This window comes from Salvelinus alpinus, chromosome 2 (assembly GCF_045679555.1).
Source record: "Salvelinus alpinus chromosome 2, SLU_Salpinus.1, whole genome shotgun sequence".
NCBI lineage: Eukaryota > Metazoa > Chordata > Actinopteri > Salmoniformes > Salmonidae > Salvelinus > Salvelinus alpinus.
Window position 1 is genome coordinate 124,947,822 of NC_092087.1, and position 15,322 is coordinate 124,963,143.

General features: G+C 43.4%; 2 protein-coding genes across 2 annotated transcripts; one reads left to right on the top strand and one right to left on the bottom strand.

Annotated features, from left to right (window-relative positions):
* The first annotated feature begins 255 nt into the window (after window positions 1-255).
* LOC139568586 (centriolar and ciliogenesis-associated protein HYLS1-like) lies at window positions 256-12,826 on the top strand. Its single transcript, XM_071390511.1, has 12 exons — window positions 256-411; window positions 880-982; window positions 1,158-1,274; window positions 1,533-1,603; window positions 1,744-1,985; window positions 2,114-2,169; window positions 4,571-4,725; window positions 5,139-5,184; window positions 5,270-5,333; window positions 5,438-5,519; window positions 5,663-5,689; window positions 12,575-12,826. The coding sequence occupies exons 2-12, from the start codon at window positions 883-885 to the stop codon at window positions 12,704-12,706; spliced, it is 1,092 nt and encodes a 363-aa protein (XP_071246612.1). The 5' UTR covers window positions 256-411; window positions 880-882; the 3' UTR covers window positions 12,707-12,826.
* On the bottom strand, window positions 12,715-15,294 carry mrpl4 (mitochondrial ribosomal protein L4). Its single transcript, XM_071390512.1, has 9 exons — window positions 15,075-15,294; window positions 14,867-14,948; window positions 14,451-14,622; window positions 14,263-14,314; window positions 13,988-14,105; window positions 13,628-13,734; window positions 13,378-13,487; window positions 13,226-13,299; window positions 12,715-13,021 (listed from the first exon to the last, which is right to left on the bottom strand). The coding sequence occupies exons 1-9, from the start codon at window positions 15,120-15,122 to the stop codon at window positions 12,876-12,878; spliced, it is 909 nt and encodes a 302-aa protein (XP_071246613.1). The 5' UTR covers window positions 15,123-15,294; the 3' UTR covers window positions 12,715-12,875.
* Window positions 15,295-15,322: the final 28 nt, after the last annotated feature.

Here is a 15,322-nt window from a genome sequence, read left to right on the forward strand (position 1 = left end):
AACAAAACGCATACAAGCTCCTAATCATGTTGACTTCAGACCATATTTTCGGCGTTTTTTCCAAAACCCTATTCTTTCCCCATTTATTTTCCATAGGGATGGCACCGCTAACTGGCGAGCACACAAACATTTCAGACAAAATCTTGTAAAGGCATCATCATCATAGGCACTGACTGCATTGCCAGGGTATCCACACGGTCTTCCTTGCACAAGGCGGCGATATTTCTGGACAACGTTAAATCCACCGAAGAAAATACTGAAAGGGCGTCGTTTCTTTCCAACAACAGCTGTGTTGTTGTCTTGGTACTGAAAATACAACAGTAACTAGCTAACTGTTTCATTCAATACTTGTGCTGCAAAATAGACGTAGCTAACGTCATGCATTTATTATAAGAAGCTCACACTGTACAGGTAAAACACATTTTATCAATCAATGTTAGCATTGGCAAAATGGCCTGTTGTGTTGAACTGCTGTCTTTGTTATCCTGCTAGCGTGCTAAGTTAGCTAGCTAGTTCTATTATAATTTAGCTACTTAACGTTAGCGGGCCATTGGGTCATTTAACGTGTATTTGAAGCTAACGTTAGTTGCTAGCGTGCATCCCTTTTGTTGATTTGGGCTAGCTAGATAAGGAAGCGATCATGAACGTTTGGTTGATTGTAGCGAGAGTTTGGTTGGTGGTTGTCTAGCCTGAAGTTAGTTAACAACTTGTTGCTGATTTTAGTCAATCACTTACATCATTATTCTCTGCTATCCATCATTTCTCATGTAGCTATCTATCTATCTATCTATCTAGCAGTATCTCGCTATCCATCTAACTATCCAACTACTAACTACTTACGTTTGCTTATATTACATTTATGGGACAATTATTTTTCAGGAAATGGAACAGCTGGATTTCTCAGAAGATGAAATACAATACCAATTGGAGGCACTTGGTTACAACAACATACCAAGACACAGACTACATGAATTCAAAAGAGGTGGGTTGATAGAATTAGCAAATATAGGCCTACATTTTGATGACCAAATGCTGACTAAATCTGAAATAACTGTGATGTCTTGTGACTTTCACGCTGCAAGTTAGCTGTCAGATTGGTGGAGAAGCAACTTTGTGCGTGTGTGTGTACGTGTGTGTACGTGTGTGTGTGTATTTAGATCTAGATGACCTGATCCGACATGAAAAATCTAAGAGCCACTCGTCCAGTGAATTGAACTCGACAAGATCTCAAAGCACCATCTTCAAAAGTCCTCCTGCAGTCACCAAGGTTAAAGGTGAGATCACTGTACGTGTTCTCATGTCCACTACATAATCAAATATAACTGGGCCTGGTTTCCCAAAAGCATCTTAAGGGTAAGTTCATCTTAGAGCCATGGGATCCTATGGTTCCTATGGTTTTAATGATGAACTTAGCCTTAAGATGCTTTTGGGAAACTGGGCCCTGGTCAGTAAGTATTGGTTGCACCTTTTGATGAGCAGTGTGGTTCCTCTTGAGTCTCTTGATCGTAATTTCCTTGTTTTCCCCCTAACAGTACATCAGGATAACACCGCAGCCTTCAGAAATGTGTTTGCGCAGGCTGGTCCATCACACCATGAAAGACAGGTATATATTCACATATTCTTGTCCCAAATCATTCAGTCCCCCTTCATCCAGCAGATAAGCTAGCTGTGTTGTATTTATATATAAATAATAATAATGCTAATACTAGAATGGCATGTTACTTTGTTCGGTGCTCCACCCAGGTGCTAACCTCCACATACAGCAGAGATAACAGTAACTATGGTGCCAGACAGGAGTATGACTCCTACACTCAGCACTCTGTTGCCCCCAAGTACCAGCGCCCCTCAACAGCCCCTAATAGGCTGGAAGTGGATCCAGACCTAACTGACCTCCAGCAGTTATCGTTCGCTGTCAGTCAGTCGTCCACACCAGACCGAGACACAGGAGCGCATGGGAGACCCTTTATTAAGAGGAAAGTCCTTAGGTACGTTAAGTTTACATCAGGCGGCTTTGTTAAGACTATAATGGTCACGTGTGGCTTTGTAAAGACTATAATGATCACGTGTGCTATTGAGGATACTTGAGTCAACCTCACTCTGTTTCTTCCTAAAGGAAACATCAAGGCCAAGTTCACGTCTGCGATGAATCAACACATAGTGAAGATTCAGGTAATTCAATAATGTTATGCATAAAGGCTTAGGAGTACTATATTTAAAATATAAGGGCCTGAGGGGGTGTGGTATGTTGGCCATTATAAACTGGGCAGTTTGGGTCCTGGATGCTGATTGGCTGACAGCTGTGTTATATCAGACCGTATACTACGGGTATGACAAAACAATTACTTTTACAGCTCTAATTATGTTGGTAACCATTTTATAGTAGCAGTAAGGCACCTCGGGGGTTTGATATATGGCCAATATACCATGCTTACAGGCTGTGTCCAGGCATGCCGCGTTGCATTGTGTCTAAGAACAGCCCTTAGCAGTGGTATATTGGCCATGTACCACACTTCCTCGGGCCTTATTGCTTAAATATACTACGGGTATGACACAACTACTTGTTTACTGTTATATTTATGTTGGAAACCGGTTTGTGTCGCGCATAAAAACAACCGTTGGGTGTGGTATATTGGCCACAACTCTTTATTGCTTAAATATACCACGGCTAAAGGCTGCTCTTACGTGCGACGTGGAGTGCCTGGATACAGCCCTTAGCCATGGTGTATTGTCCATATACCACAAACCCACAAGGTATATTATTGCTATTATAAACTGGTTACCAACATAAATAGACCAGTAAACAAGTATATTGTCTGATATACACATGGCTGAAATGCTGTTTCAGCCAATCAGCACCCAGGATCCAAACTACAGGGTATATTATTGTATTTAGTTTTCAGATTCCTGTTGTTGGAGCCAGTTTCTATTTCTTTGGTTATGCAAATATTTGTTTATTAGGTCATATTGTTCCATTTAGAATAACTTGATTTAATTTCTATATAAGGTGTGTATATATTAATTTGGTTATGTGGTCTTATGATTTGATTGAGAATAGGTAAATTATGCCCTCTAGCCAGAATTAAAGTATGGACAGGCCCGCCCAGATAGGTTCATTTGGTATTTAGAGACAAGAAGTAGGGCCTGCTAGTTATGGCAAATGTTTAGGTTACTGGGACCCACATACGTCTTACCTTGATCTTTTAATTTAAATGGAATATTGGAACCTTTGTTTACCATGCACTTATCATTTTGGATTCTACATATAAAACATTTAAAGTTTAAAGCCATTGGATTCTTGACTTTCTATGGGATTTTGGATTTGCGTCTCAAATCTTGCAACTGGTTTTCCCATGGCTATTCGAAAGCCACTACATTTAAGTAAAAAGTCCCACACGCTATGGATTTATCAAGACTCTTGGAGCAAAGCAGCTCTGCTGACGAAGGAGACCATGAGTACAATACTGGTTTAACGTGCAAGCTAAGCCTATCTTTTATGATTGTTGGTTTGGAAATGTTTGACGTGTCTGTTTTGGAAACAAATGTCACAAGCTATTCAACTGTGAATAGGTTCGTTAGGCGCTATTGGAAATGTACTGTTGATATTGACAAACAAAGCTTAGTGCTAGACTACACGTGGACTTTTTTGACAAGCTGTGGAGAAGTTGGAAGACAGTCAAAGCCTCTCTAATATGGCATATTGTGAAGATCATCCTCCTGTTGAATTGGAGCGCAAAGACCGCACTGATGTGAACTACTGTGAAGATGACTATACATTGGCTCAGACTAAAAATGACAAGGCAGTATTAGATGGGATGTGTCCCGAAGAAAGTTCTCTCACTGAGTGCAAAGACAATGAGAGGCCCACCGGAGAAGGATATAGTGAGGAAGACAGGAAAGAAGAGAAGGATGAGCAGGAGTGGGAGGATTTGGAGTCGCCGGCGAGCAATAAAGATTTTAAGTTAATTGATTCCAAGTCTACTAAGACCTATGAAGAGTGGGAGGATAACAGAAGACACAAAAGGGGTAAACCGCATACCCGGTCTATTCTCCCTATAGTATGAAAATACAATTTCTATAGGTATCATCCCCTTAGTCCAAGTATGTGCATAATGGACTGAATTTTGCCCCTGAAGTACCCCCTTGTGCATTTTACCAGTAAGCCTATGGTACATGAGAACAAAGCGAAAGAAATTGCCTGAAATTTTAGTTGAAAGTCATGTCATCCATGGCAGTGGTTCCCAACCTTTTTCGGTTGCTGTACCACCAACTGAATTTTGCCCCTGAAGTACCCCCTTGTGCATTTTACCAGTAAGCCTATGGTCTCATGAGTCTTATCAAGTACCCCCCTGTGGATAGGTCAAGTACCCTGGTTGGGAACCACTGATCCAGTGCATAGTACTATAATCCCTCTTGCAGCACTTGTATAACTAAAATGTGAGATGTGCTGGGCCTGTCCGGCTCAGTGATCATAAAACACCTGCCTAGAGCTTACTAGCATTGCTTATGGCCTTACACAGTGGTAACTAAGGCTAACGTGTTAATTGTTTCCCCATTTATGTCTCCCTTTCAGGTGCAGTGAGTGGGCTGGGGGAGCGTCTGGGAGGGATTCATGTGTCCATGTCCACCCACCAGGAGTCGGAGCTGGAGAGTGAGGATGCAGGCAGTCTGAGTGACAGGTCTGAATCAGACTGTCTCCCAAGTGCCTTCAAAGCCTACAGAGGCATGGTGGGTACTCTTGCCTTTTTGAGAGCTAACTTCGGTTTTGTTTATTAATCTCAGAAGATTAAACATGGGTACATTTTAGTAATTTAGCAGATGCTCTTATCCAGAGCGACTTAAATTAGTGCATTCATCTTAAGATAGCTCGGTGGGACAACCACATATCAGTCATAGTAAGTACATTTTTCCTCAAAGTAGCTATCAGCAAAGTCTGAGCTAGTAAGAGGGGAGAAAGTGTGAGTGTTAGTTCACGAAGGGGGGGATTCTGTGGGATTATTTAGAATACTCTTTGAAGAGGTAGGGTTTGATGTTTTTGGAATAAATATAATTTATCCTCACATCCAGGATCTTTTTTGAGAATCGTTGCAAAGGGTATACATGTATGTTTGTTGAAAACAAATGTTTTAAATCTCTTACAGGCCAGATCTCAGAGCGAGAGTGACATCAGACCCCGGCCCAAGTCGTGTAAGTACCCACACTGCTGTTACACGTCATCGTCCTGTTACAATGTGCCCCAGTTAAACGTAGTCACTCATGTCTGCTCTTCCAGTTATCCGCCTAGTGATGGATCACCCTCACACCAGAAGCCTGAAGAAGACCGACCCAGTGGCAAAGTAAAAGGATAATTACCAAAATGTCTAAATAATCAGTATACATATTTTGAAAGATTACTGCTGTGGATCTGTGCTACATTTTCATATTGTTCCATCTTCCAAAGGTATTTCCAGTACAAGCAGGACTGGGAAATGTTCAAGGCGCCAGGAGAGAAGGATAGGAAAGCACTGCACTGGGAAATCAGGGTATGAACACCTTCTCCATAACAAACTCAGTTGGCTTACATACTTTATTTGAAGACCACTTTTTGCATGTAGTGGACAAATCATGATGAATTATAAGGATGCATGACCATAATGTCTGAATTAATCACTCTTTGTATTTTCAGGAACAGCTCGCGTACCAACCTCTACCAGTGAGTATGCTTCATTTATAATCTTGTAACCATCCTGTCATTCATTATTTCAGGTAAGAAAATTCCTTAAATGGACCCCCCCCCAAAACAATAGAATGTCATTAGTCCATGCCCCGCATAAATTATGCATGTCAACATTCAATATTTCAAGAAATTGCTTTTAGTATCCTGATGCCCAGTGTGTGTTAAGACACATTTCTGTGGAATGTAAGGTAAATGGACAAAGTATGTGTTTTGATTCCTCTTTCCCCTAATTTAGAGAAGACAGGACAGATGAGTTTCTTATTCCATGTTGTTCTGAGGGAATAACCACATTTTACGTTCATTTGTTTATTCAAGTAATCCAACTTGAGAGATTGTATAATGCGGGACTCGCATTCAAACCAGGGACCTGCTGCATTGCAACCCATGTTACGCTCTCTGCCACTTGGGGGCAATGACCCAGGCATGCCTTTTCTCCTTTTCACCATTAATCGCTGTAAGCCCAACCCACTGTTCTTTAAAAACAAAATCAGCATCAGGTGTTGAACCTGGGACCTGTTGTCTTACATGCTGACCAGACCGGACACGTTGCGTACGTCGCAAAATAAATGTAGAAATCCTTGTTATTCAGTTATTGCACCCACACTGCTCGCGCGCACCAACGAGCGTCTGCGACGCCAAGGGCTAAAATAGAACTCATTCCTATTTCTGACGCAGATCGCACTGCAAGTCCTGCCTCTCCCATCTCCTCATTGGTTTATAGAAGCAGGTACCATCTCCTCATTGGTTATACCCACGTGGGTGAATGAAAGACGAACTGTTTTGCCGGTAGTCGTGGTAATACAATGAAAGTTTAGATACGATGAAAAAGCCTGGAAGGAGGAGAGATGACTAGAAACGATTTATGTGTGGATTAATCGTCGGAGTAGAGATCCTTGTGCATTTCAGGTAAAATAACAACTCAATGTTTATATCCCAGGACAAATTAGCTAGCAACAGCAAGCTAGCTAAATATGACAAATTAACATTAGCTAGCAAGTGCAAGCTAACTAGCTATATTACCATAAATGTTTAATGCTTTTCGACCTGTCCCCAAATTAATGTCATCAGTTCAGAGTTTGTTATGATATTTTAACCTGTGTGTCGTGATCGCGTTTGGTGTGGGGGGGGGCAAAATAAATTTGCACGATGGGGTTTGGGCAAGGTGTTATACCCACTAGCCAACCTGCCTCCCAAGCCATGCCCACTAATCATTAACCAATCACATTCCACCTTTCCAGTCATGACAAATTAGTGAATACTTCAAGGAACGGTCCACTTTTTAAAGAATTTGAACAGGAATAAGTAAAACCACTGAGGATGCACTGAGCTCCACTTCCGGCGCCGAAAAGAGATGGCCGCCTCGCTTCGCGTTCCTTGGAAAATATGCAGTATTTTGTTTTTTTATGTGTTATTTCTTACATCGGTACCCCAGGTAATCTTAGGTTTCATTACATACAGTCGGGAGGAACTACTGAATATACGATTAACGTCAACTCATCATCGTTCCTACCAGGAATATGACTTTCCCGAAACGGATCCAGTGTTTTGCCTTCCACCCAATACAATGGATCTGATCCCAGCCGGCGACCCTGTGCGACGCCGAAAAAGGGGCAAACGAGGCGGTCTCGTGGTCAGGCTTCGGAGACGGGCACATCGCGCTCCACTCCCTAGCATACTACTCGCCAATGTCCAGTCTCTTGACAATAAGGTTGATGAAATCCGAGCACGGGTAGCATTCCAGAGAGACATCAGGGATTGCAACGTGCTCTGCTTCACGGAAACATGGCTAACTCAAGGGACGCTAACGGAGTCGGTGCAGCCAGCTGGTTTCTTCATGCATCGCGCCGACAGAAACAAACATCTTTCTGGTAAGAAGAGGGGCGGGGGGGTATGCCTTATGATTAACGAGACGTGGTGTGATCATCATAACAACACACAGGAACTCAAGTCATTCTGTTCACCTGATCTAGAACTCCTCACAATCAAATGTCGACCGCATTATCTACCAAGGGAATTCTCTTCAATCATAATCACAGCCGTATATATTCCCCCCCAAGCAGACACATCGATGGCCCTGAACGAACTTTATCTGACTCTTTGTAAACTGGAAACCACACACCCTGAGGCTGCATTCATCGTAGCTGGGGATTTTAACAAGGCTAATCTAAAAACAAAACTCCCTAAATTCTATCAGCATATCGATTGTGCTACCAGGGCTGGAAAAACCCTAGATCATTGTTATACTAATTTCCGCGACGCATATAAGGCCCTCCCCCGCCCCCCTTTCGGAAAAGCTGACCACGACTCCATTTTGTTGATTCCAGCCTACAAACAGAAACTCAAACAACAAGCTCCCGCGCTCAGGTCTGTTCAACGCTGGTCCGACCAATCTGAATCCACGCTTCAAGACTGCTTCGATCACGCGGATTGGAATATGTTCCGCATCGCGTCCAACAACAATATTGACGAATATGCTGATTCGGTGAGCGAGTTCATTAGGAAGTGCATTGACGATGTCGTACCCACAGCAACGATTAAAACATTCCCAAACCAGAAACCGTGGATTGACGGCAGCATTCGCGTGAAACTGAAAGCGCGAACCACTGCTTTTAACCAGGGCAAGGTGACCGGAAGCATGACCGAATACAAACAGTGTAGCTATTCTCTCCGCAAGGCAATCAAACAGGCTAAGTCCCAGTACAGAGACAAAATCGAGTCGCAATTCAACAGCTCAGACACAAGAGGTATGTGGCAGGGTCTACAGTCAATCACGGATTACAAAAAGAAAACCAGCCCCGTCGCGGACCAGGATGTCAACTTTTTTGCCCGCTTTGAGGACAATACAGTGCCACTGACACGGCCCCCTACCAAAACCTGCGGGCTCTCCTTCACTGCAGCCGAGGTGAGTAAAACATTTAAACGTGTTAACCCTCGCAAGGCTGCAGGCCCAGACGGCATTCCCAGCCGCGTCCTCAGAGCATGCGCAGACCAGCTGGCTGGTGTGTTTACGGACATATTCAATCAATCCTTATCCCAGTCTGCTGTTCCCACATGCTTCAAGAGGGCCACCATTGTTCCTGTTCCCAAGAAAGCTAAGGTAACTGAGCTAAACGACTACCGCCCCGTAGCACTCACTTCCGTCATCATGAAGTGCTTTGAGAGACTAGTCAAGGACCATATCACCTCCACCCTACCGGACACCCTAGACCATATATGTCAGAGTCAAGGCCCGCGGGCCACATCCGGCCCGCGAGAAGGTTTTTTACGGCCCCTGGGATGATCTTGATTTATTATTAGAACCGGCCCGCAGACCGCAGCAAGCCGGCAGCCCGCAGATCTTTTACACGCACCAATACTACATTTCCCACAATGCAACGGTGACGCACCGAGCAGTAGGCTGCTGTGTAAATGAGATGGAGCTGCCTTGGGAAAAACTCGTGGGTTTGACAACCGACGGAGCACCTGCGATGTGTGGACACAGGAGCGGACTGGTGGCGAAGATACGGGAAAAGATGCAAGAGGAAAACGCGACAGGTGAGCTGACAGCTTATCATTGTATCATACACCAGGAAGCGTTGTGCGGTAAAGCCTTGAAAATGGAGCATGTAATGAGCATCATCACGCGCACAGTTAACTTTATCAGAGCCAAAGGTTTGAATCACCGCCAGTTCAAGGCATTTCTGACGGAGTTAGAAACGGAGCATGGTGATTTGCCTTATCACACAGAGGTGCGATGGCTAAGCCAGGGAAAGGTGCTTCAAAGATGTTTCGAGCTTCGTGAGGAGATTTGTCTGTTCTTGGACAGCAAAGGGAAAGACACAACACAACTCCGAGACGAAATGTTTCTGTGTGAAATGGCTTTTCTGTGTGACATTACGAGTCATCTGAATGCAATGAACTTGCAGCTGCAGGGTCGGGATCATGTCATCTCTGATATGTACAGTACAGTGAAGGCATTTAAAACCAAACTGACTCTGTGGGAGACGCAGATGCGGAAAGAAAATTTGAGCCACTTTCCCAGCTGCCAGACCATGAAAGAGAAGCTCTCTACCAGTGCGTTCCCGAGCGCACAGTTGGCTGATAAAATAGGTATGCTTGCCGCTGACTTTCGACGCCGATTTGCTGACTTTGAAGCACAAAAAAGCAGGTTGGAACTGCTCGGTAACCCATTTGCTGTTGACGTGGAAAGCTCACCACCAAACCTCCAAATGGAGTTGATTGACCTCCAATGCAATGATGCACTGAGGGCAAAATATGCGGCAGTGGGTGCTGCGGAGTTCGCCCGTTTCCTCCCCGACACAATGCCCCAGCTGCGCATCCAGGCTGCTCAAACGTTGTCTATGTTTGGCAGCACATACCTGTGTGAACAACTGTTTTCTTTGATGAACCTGAACAAAACATCACACAGAAGTCGACTTACTGCTGAACACCTCCACTCAATTCTGAGGATTTCCTCAGCTCAGAGCCTTACCCCGAACATTGATGAACTTGTGGAAAAGATGGGACACCACCAAGTATCACCCTCAACCTCAAACAAGTGAACATTACTGTGCAATCACATATTTAGAGTTTTTACTCAGTTCAAGTTTAAAAGTTAAAGTTTAATATTTGTTTTCACTGCATGTTACTTCTCCTTAAACAAAGTGTTGTTTTTGATTAATAGATTTTTGCACTTTATTTTATTGTATTTCAATCCAATTATATTTTAAAAATATTTCAGTTGAGTGGATGATAGAAAATTGCTATTATTGTTTTTTTCTTTGAAGTAAATTTAGCCCACTTTTGCTAAAATAGAAAATATAGGCTACTGATGGTGCCTTGAATACCGGTTTCTTTCATTTAATGTTCATGTTATGGGGATTTTTATATAAAGGAAATTTGTCTTTTGTGTCTGTTGAAAATTAAAGATTACTGACAGAGCCATAAGAAAATATTGCTTTATTTATCTGATCATATTGGAATATATTTGTTAGGTTTTCAGTAGGTTCAATTAGGTTCACTAGACTATATGCGTCATTTAAAATTTTTTCAATGAACATTCGAACAGTCCGGCCCTCGGCTTGTAGCTAAATTTTTTATTTGGCCCTCCGTCCATTTGACTTTGACACCCCTGCCCTAGACCCACTCCAATTTGCTTACCGACCCAATAGGTCCACAGACGACGCAATCGCAACCACACTGCACACTGCCCTAACCCATCTGGACAAGAGGAATACCCATGTGAGAATGCTGTTCATCGATTACAGCTCAGCATTTAACACCATAGTACCCTCCAAACTCGTCATCAAGCTCGAGACCCTGGGTCTCGACCCCGCCCTGTGCAACTGGGTCCTGGACTTCCTGACGGGCCGCCCCCAGGTGGTGAGGGTAGGTAACAACATCTCCACCCCGCTGATCCTCAACACTGGGGCCCCACAAGGGTGCGTTCTGAGCCCTCTCCTGTACTCCCTGTTCACCCACGACTGCGTGGCCATGCACGCCTCCAACTCAATCATCAAGTTTGCGGATGACACTACAGTGGTAGGCTTGATTACCAACAACGACGAGACGGCCTACAGGGAGGAGGTGAGGGCCCTCGGAGTGTGGTGTCAGGAAAATAACCTCACACTCAACGTCAACAAAACAAAGGAGATGATTGTGGACTTCAGGAAACAGCAGAGGGAGCACCCCCCTATCCACATCGACGGGTCAGTAGTGGAGAAGGTGGAAAGTTTTAAGTTCCTCGGTGTACACATCACGGACAAACTGAATTGGTCCACCCACACAGACAGCGTTGTGAAGAAGGCGCAGCAGCGCCTCTTCAACCTCAGGAGGCTGAAGAAATTCGGCTTGTCACCAAAAGCACTCACAAACTTCTACAGATGCACAATCGAGAGCATCCTGTCGGGCTGTATCACCGCCTGGTACGGCAACTGCTCCGCCCACAACCGTAAGGCTCTCCAGAGGGTAGTGAGGTCTGCAGAACGCATCACCGGGGGCAAACTACCTGCCCTCCAGGACACCTACACCACCCGATGTCACAGGAAGGCCATAAAGATCATCAAGGACAACAACCACCCAAGCCACTGCCTGTTCACCCCGCTATCATCCAGAAGGCGAGGTCAGTACAGGTGCATCAAAGCAGGGACCGAGAGACTGAAAAACAGCTTCTATCTCAAGGCCATCAGACTGTTAAACAGCCACCACTAACATTTAGCGGCCGCTGCCAACATACTGACTCAACTCCAGCCACTTTAAAAATGGGAATTGATGGAAATTATGTAAAAATGTACCACTAGCCACTTTAAACAATGCCACTTAATATAATGTTTACATACCCTACATTACCCATCTCATATGTATATACTGTACTCTATATCATCTACTGCATCTTGCCATCTTTATGTAATACATGTACCACTAGCCACTTTAAACTATGCCACTTTATGTTTACATACCCTACAGTACTCATCTCATATGTATATACCGTACTCTATACCATCTACTGCATCTGCCATGCCGTTCTGTACCACCACTCATTCATATATCTTTATGTACATATTCTTTATCCCTTTACACTTGTGTGTGTGTGTAAGGTAGTAGTTGTGGAATTGTTAGGTTAGATTACTTGTTGGTTATTACTGCATTGTCGGAACTAGAAGCACAAGCATTTCGCTACACTCGCATTAACATCTGCTAACCATGTGTATGTGACTAATAAAATTTGATTTGATTTGAATTGAGCTGTGCTGCATTGCTCCCTGGAAACCACAGACATGGGTCATACATGGCCTAACTGAAAATATATAAACAATGTTTTTCTGGGGGGGTAAATACCTTGCGATGACTGAAAACATTGACATATTGTATTGTCTCCCTCAGCCGAAGCCTCGAAGAGTATTTGTGCCCAACACCTACGTGGTGCCTACAGAGAAGAAACGCTCCGCCCTGAGATGGGAAATACGACATGACTTGGCCAATGGACTCCTACCGCCAAACAACTATCGACTCTAGGCATCATGTACCTTACGCCTTAAATAGGCTCTCTTTTAATCACCAGTTTGCATATATTTTATCATTAACATTAATTTATTCACAAGTTTTTATTGAACATATTAAAATGCACGACAAACATTTGGATCGTTGAATATGTTACATGACGTTATTACTTCACCCAGTGCCTTCAAGGCAGGTCAGTGTAGGGGAGTTTGAACGGGTACAGCGGTGTGAAGCGTTCATCGTGCCAAAGCAGCTTGTTTTCCAGAAACTTCACTGCTTCCAGGGTGAGGATCAGGACCTCGTGTTTTAGCATGCTATGAACGTTCAGGCCTGTAGAAGAAAAGTCAACAGGAAACATTTGAACTTCACATTAATTTGCCCTCGCCTGTGTAGTAACAGTAATTACAGTTTACATGGTACTATGTAACAATGTTGCTCCTAGATCAATTATACACTGTGTACAAAACATTAAACACCTTAATATTTAGTTGCGCACCCCCCCCTCCCGATTTTTTAAAATCAGTGTCATCTTACCTAAGGCTGGAATGACATTCACAGTCTTCAAGCTCTCAGTGGCCTGAAGGATGTTCTCAGGAAGCTCTTCGCCCCTGTAAAATATCAAAGACTCAATCCTCAGCTAGGATGTCCACAGAGGGGTTTTTTTCTCTTTCACTGCTGATACTTACGCATCCACTATCAAAACAGACTCCCCCCAGTGTCGGTATCTGATGAGGTCCATGAGGTACTGTGGGTCAGGTGTGGGGATGTTCAGAGTGTCAACCACATGGAGATAATCCTGAAAAACACCCAACATTAATACAGTAGGAATGTAGATGGCATAATTAAAAAGCATTCATTACAATACAGAGGACGTTTTTAAGATGTGAATGAACTTGTACTTGTGAAAAGTGTTTTCACAAATAAAATGGTACATACCTGGGCCAGTTTGGAGCTGAGGGCAATTTTTAGTCCTTGAACACGTACTTTCATGGGCAACATGTAGTAAAAACTAGTTGGTCCTCTGGGTCCATGAGAAACACCACCTGCAAAACAGAAATTATGTAATTTATTCTAATTGTTTTAAATCTCTCCAATGACTTTGGCTCTTAGCTGGGACTGTTCCTTCTTTTGGACTGATATTTAGATGACAGATGTGTCTGTTCATTCTTGGAACTGGCACTGTAAAATGTAATGTTTGTTTTGTCACTGTGTGTTGAACTGTATGTGTCCAGTAAAATGCTGTCCTCCACTTATCACAATACTACTGACTTGGCCCATACAGACTGAGACCCTCACCTCCTCTCCATATAGGTGACCTGATGCTTCCATGTCGTGCTTTGCCACTTCCCTTCTGTCTCCAGGGTTTCCTTCCTCCACCTCTCACCTCCGATCTGACCTTAGTGTGGGCATGGCTCTAAGGGAGATTTTCAGTTATTATAGTAGGAGCAGGTGCATTTAGTCAAATATAGCTCAACTCATAAGTACAGAGCTTTGGGTATAAACCTACAGAAATATGCCTGTACTTCTCATCACCTAATTTTAATAATATGGCCACAACAGCAGCTACTTACAATTCTCTTGAAACTTCTCTGCCAGAGTTCAACTTCATGGAGTATGTCAATCCTGGTGGGAACAAAATAATTTAAGCGTCACTATTCCCACCAAACGATAAAGCACTGAATATGTAAGTCTCTCTGGATAAGAGCCTCTGCTGAATTACTTAAATGTAAATACAAATGTTAGACATTGACAGTTTTACCTGGTAGGGACTGCAAAGACATCGGGGTGGAGGTCAACCAAACCCAAAGTTTCACTGTCCCGCCTCTCCAACGTCTCCACCCATGTCTGTACTGGGCTCAGGTGTACAGGGACGGCAGCATCACACCTCCTCAACACAGGAAGACTGGAGTCTGATGGAGGAGGAGGCCTCTCTGGAAAGAGACCACAAGTCATCAATAGCTTTCTTACATCTGACCTAGTTGGAAATGAATGCTCTGAAAATGACACACCAACATTGCATTCAAGAATGGGGGAATACATCTTTGTGTCTAGAGTCTGTGCAGGGTCTTGCAGTCTACATGCATCTGTATAGAACTAGCTTCTTCAAATTCGCACCATCAGTTCAATGATCCATAGTGCATGATAGAAGGCAGTGAATGAAAAAGCAGACCTTACTTGCTCTTGCACGGTCCACGAGATTGGAAGGGATGCGTAAATTTGAGGGTAGAACGTTCTCTCCAGAGAAAGATGAAGCCAACTAAAAAAAGAACATCTGAAATTGAGCTTTTATATGTGCCAGCAGTAACTTCATCCACTACATCTTTATATATCGTCAATAAAGTGACAGCTAGCTAAGTTAGCATTAGCCTAGCTTAACGCTCACCTTTTTACAAATGCCTCGACCACACACTATAACTGATAAACGAAACATTTCTGTAAACCTAATTAAGACAACTAAATACGTGCGATTTCTTCAAAACAGTCTTTGAAGAGATCATATTCTGAAACAAACATGCATTTTCTAGATATTTCAATTTCCAAATAAGAAAGGTCATGCGGCAGTGCTAGTGTGTTGTCGCATACTGATGACGTTTACGTTGCGTAAAGGCAAGCGTGATAAGACTGCCACCT

Bases quoted from the DNA above. Each gene is read 5' to 3' on its own strand.
- mrpl4 (XM_071390512.1), bottom strand. From the start codon at position 15,122: ATGTTTCGTTTATCAGTTATAGTGTGTGGTCGAGGCATTTGTAAAAAG. The intron at 13,300-13,377 runs GTAAGTATCAGC...GATATTTTACAG, and splicing joins TCTGTTTTGATAGTGGATGC to GGGCGAAGAGCTTCCTGAGA. The intron at 13,022-13,225 runs GTAAGATGACAC...TTTCTTCTACAG, and splicing joins GAATGTCATTCCAGCCTTAG to GCCTGAACGTTCATAGCATG.
- LOC139568586 (XM_071390511.1), top strand. From the start codon at position 883: ATGGAACAGCTGGATTTCTCAGAAGATGAAATACAATACCAATTGGAG. The intron at 5,520-5,662 runs GTATGAACACCT...TTGTATTTTCAG, and splicing joins CACTGCACTGGGAAATCAGG to GAACAGCTCGCGTACCAACC. The intron at 5,690-12,574 runs GTGAGTATGCTT...TGTCTCCCTCAG, and splicing joins TCGCGTACCAACCTCTACCA to CCGAAGCCTCGAAGAGTATT.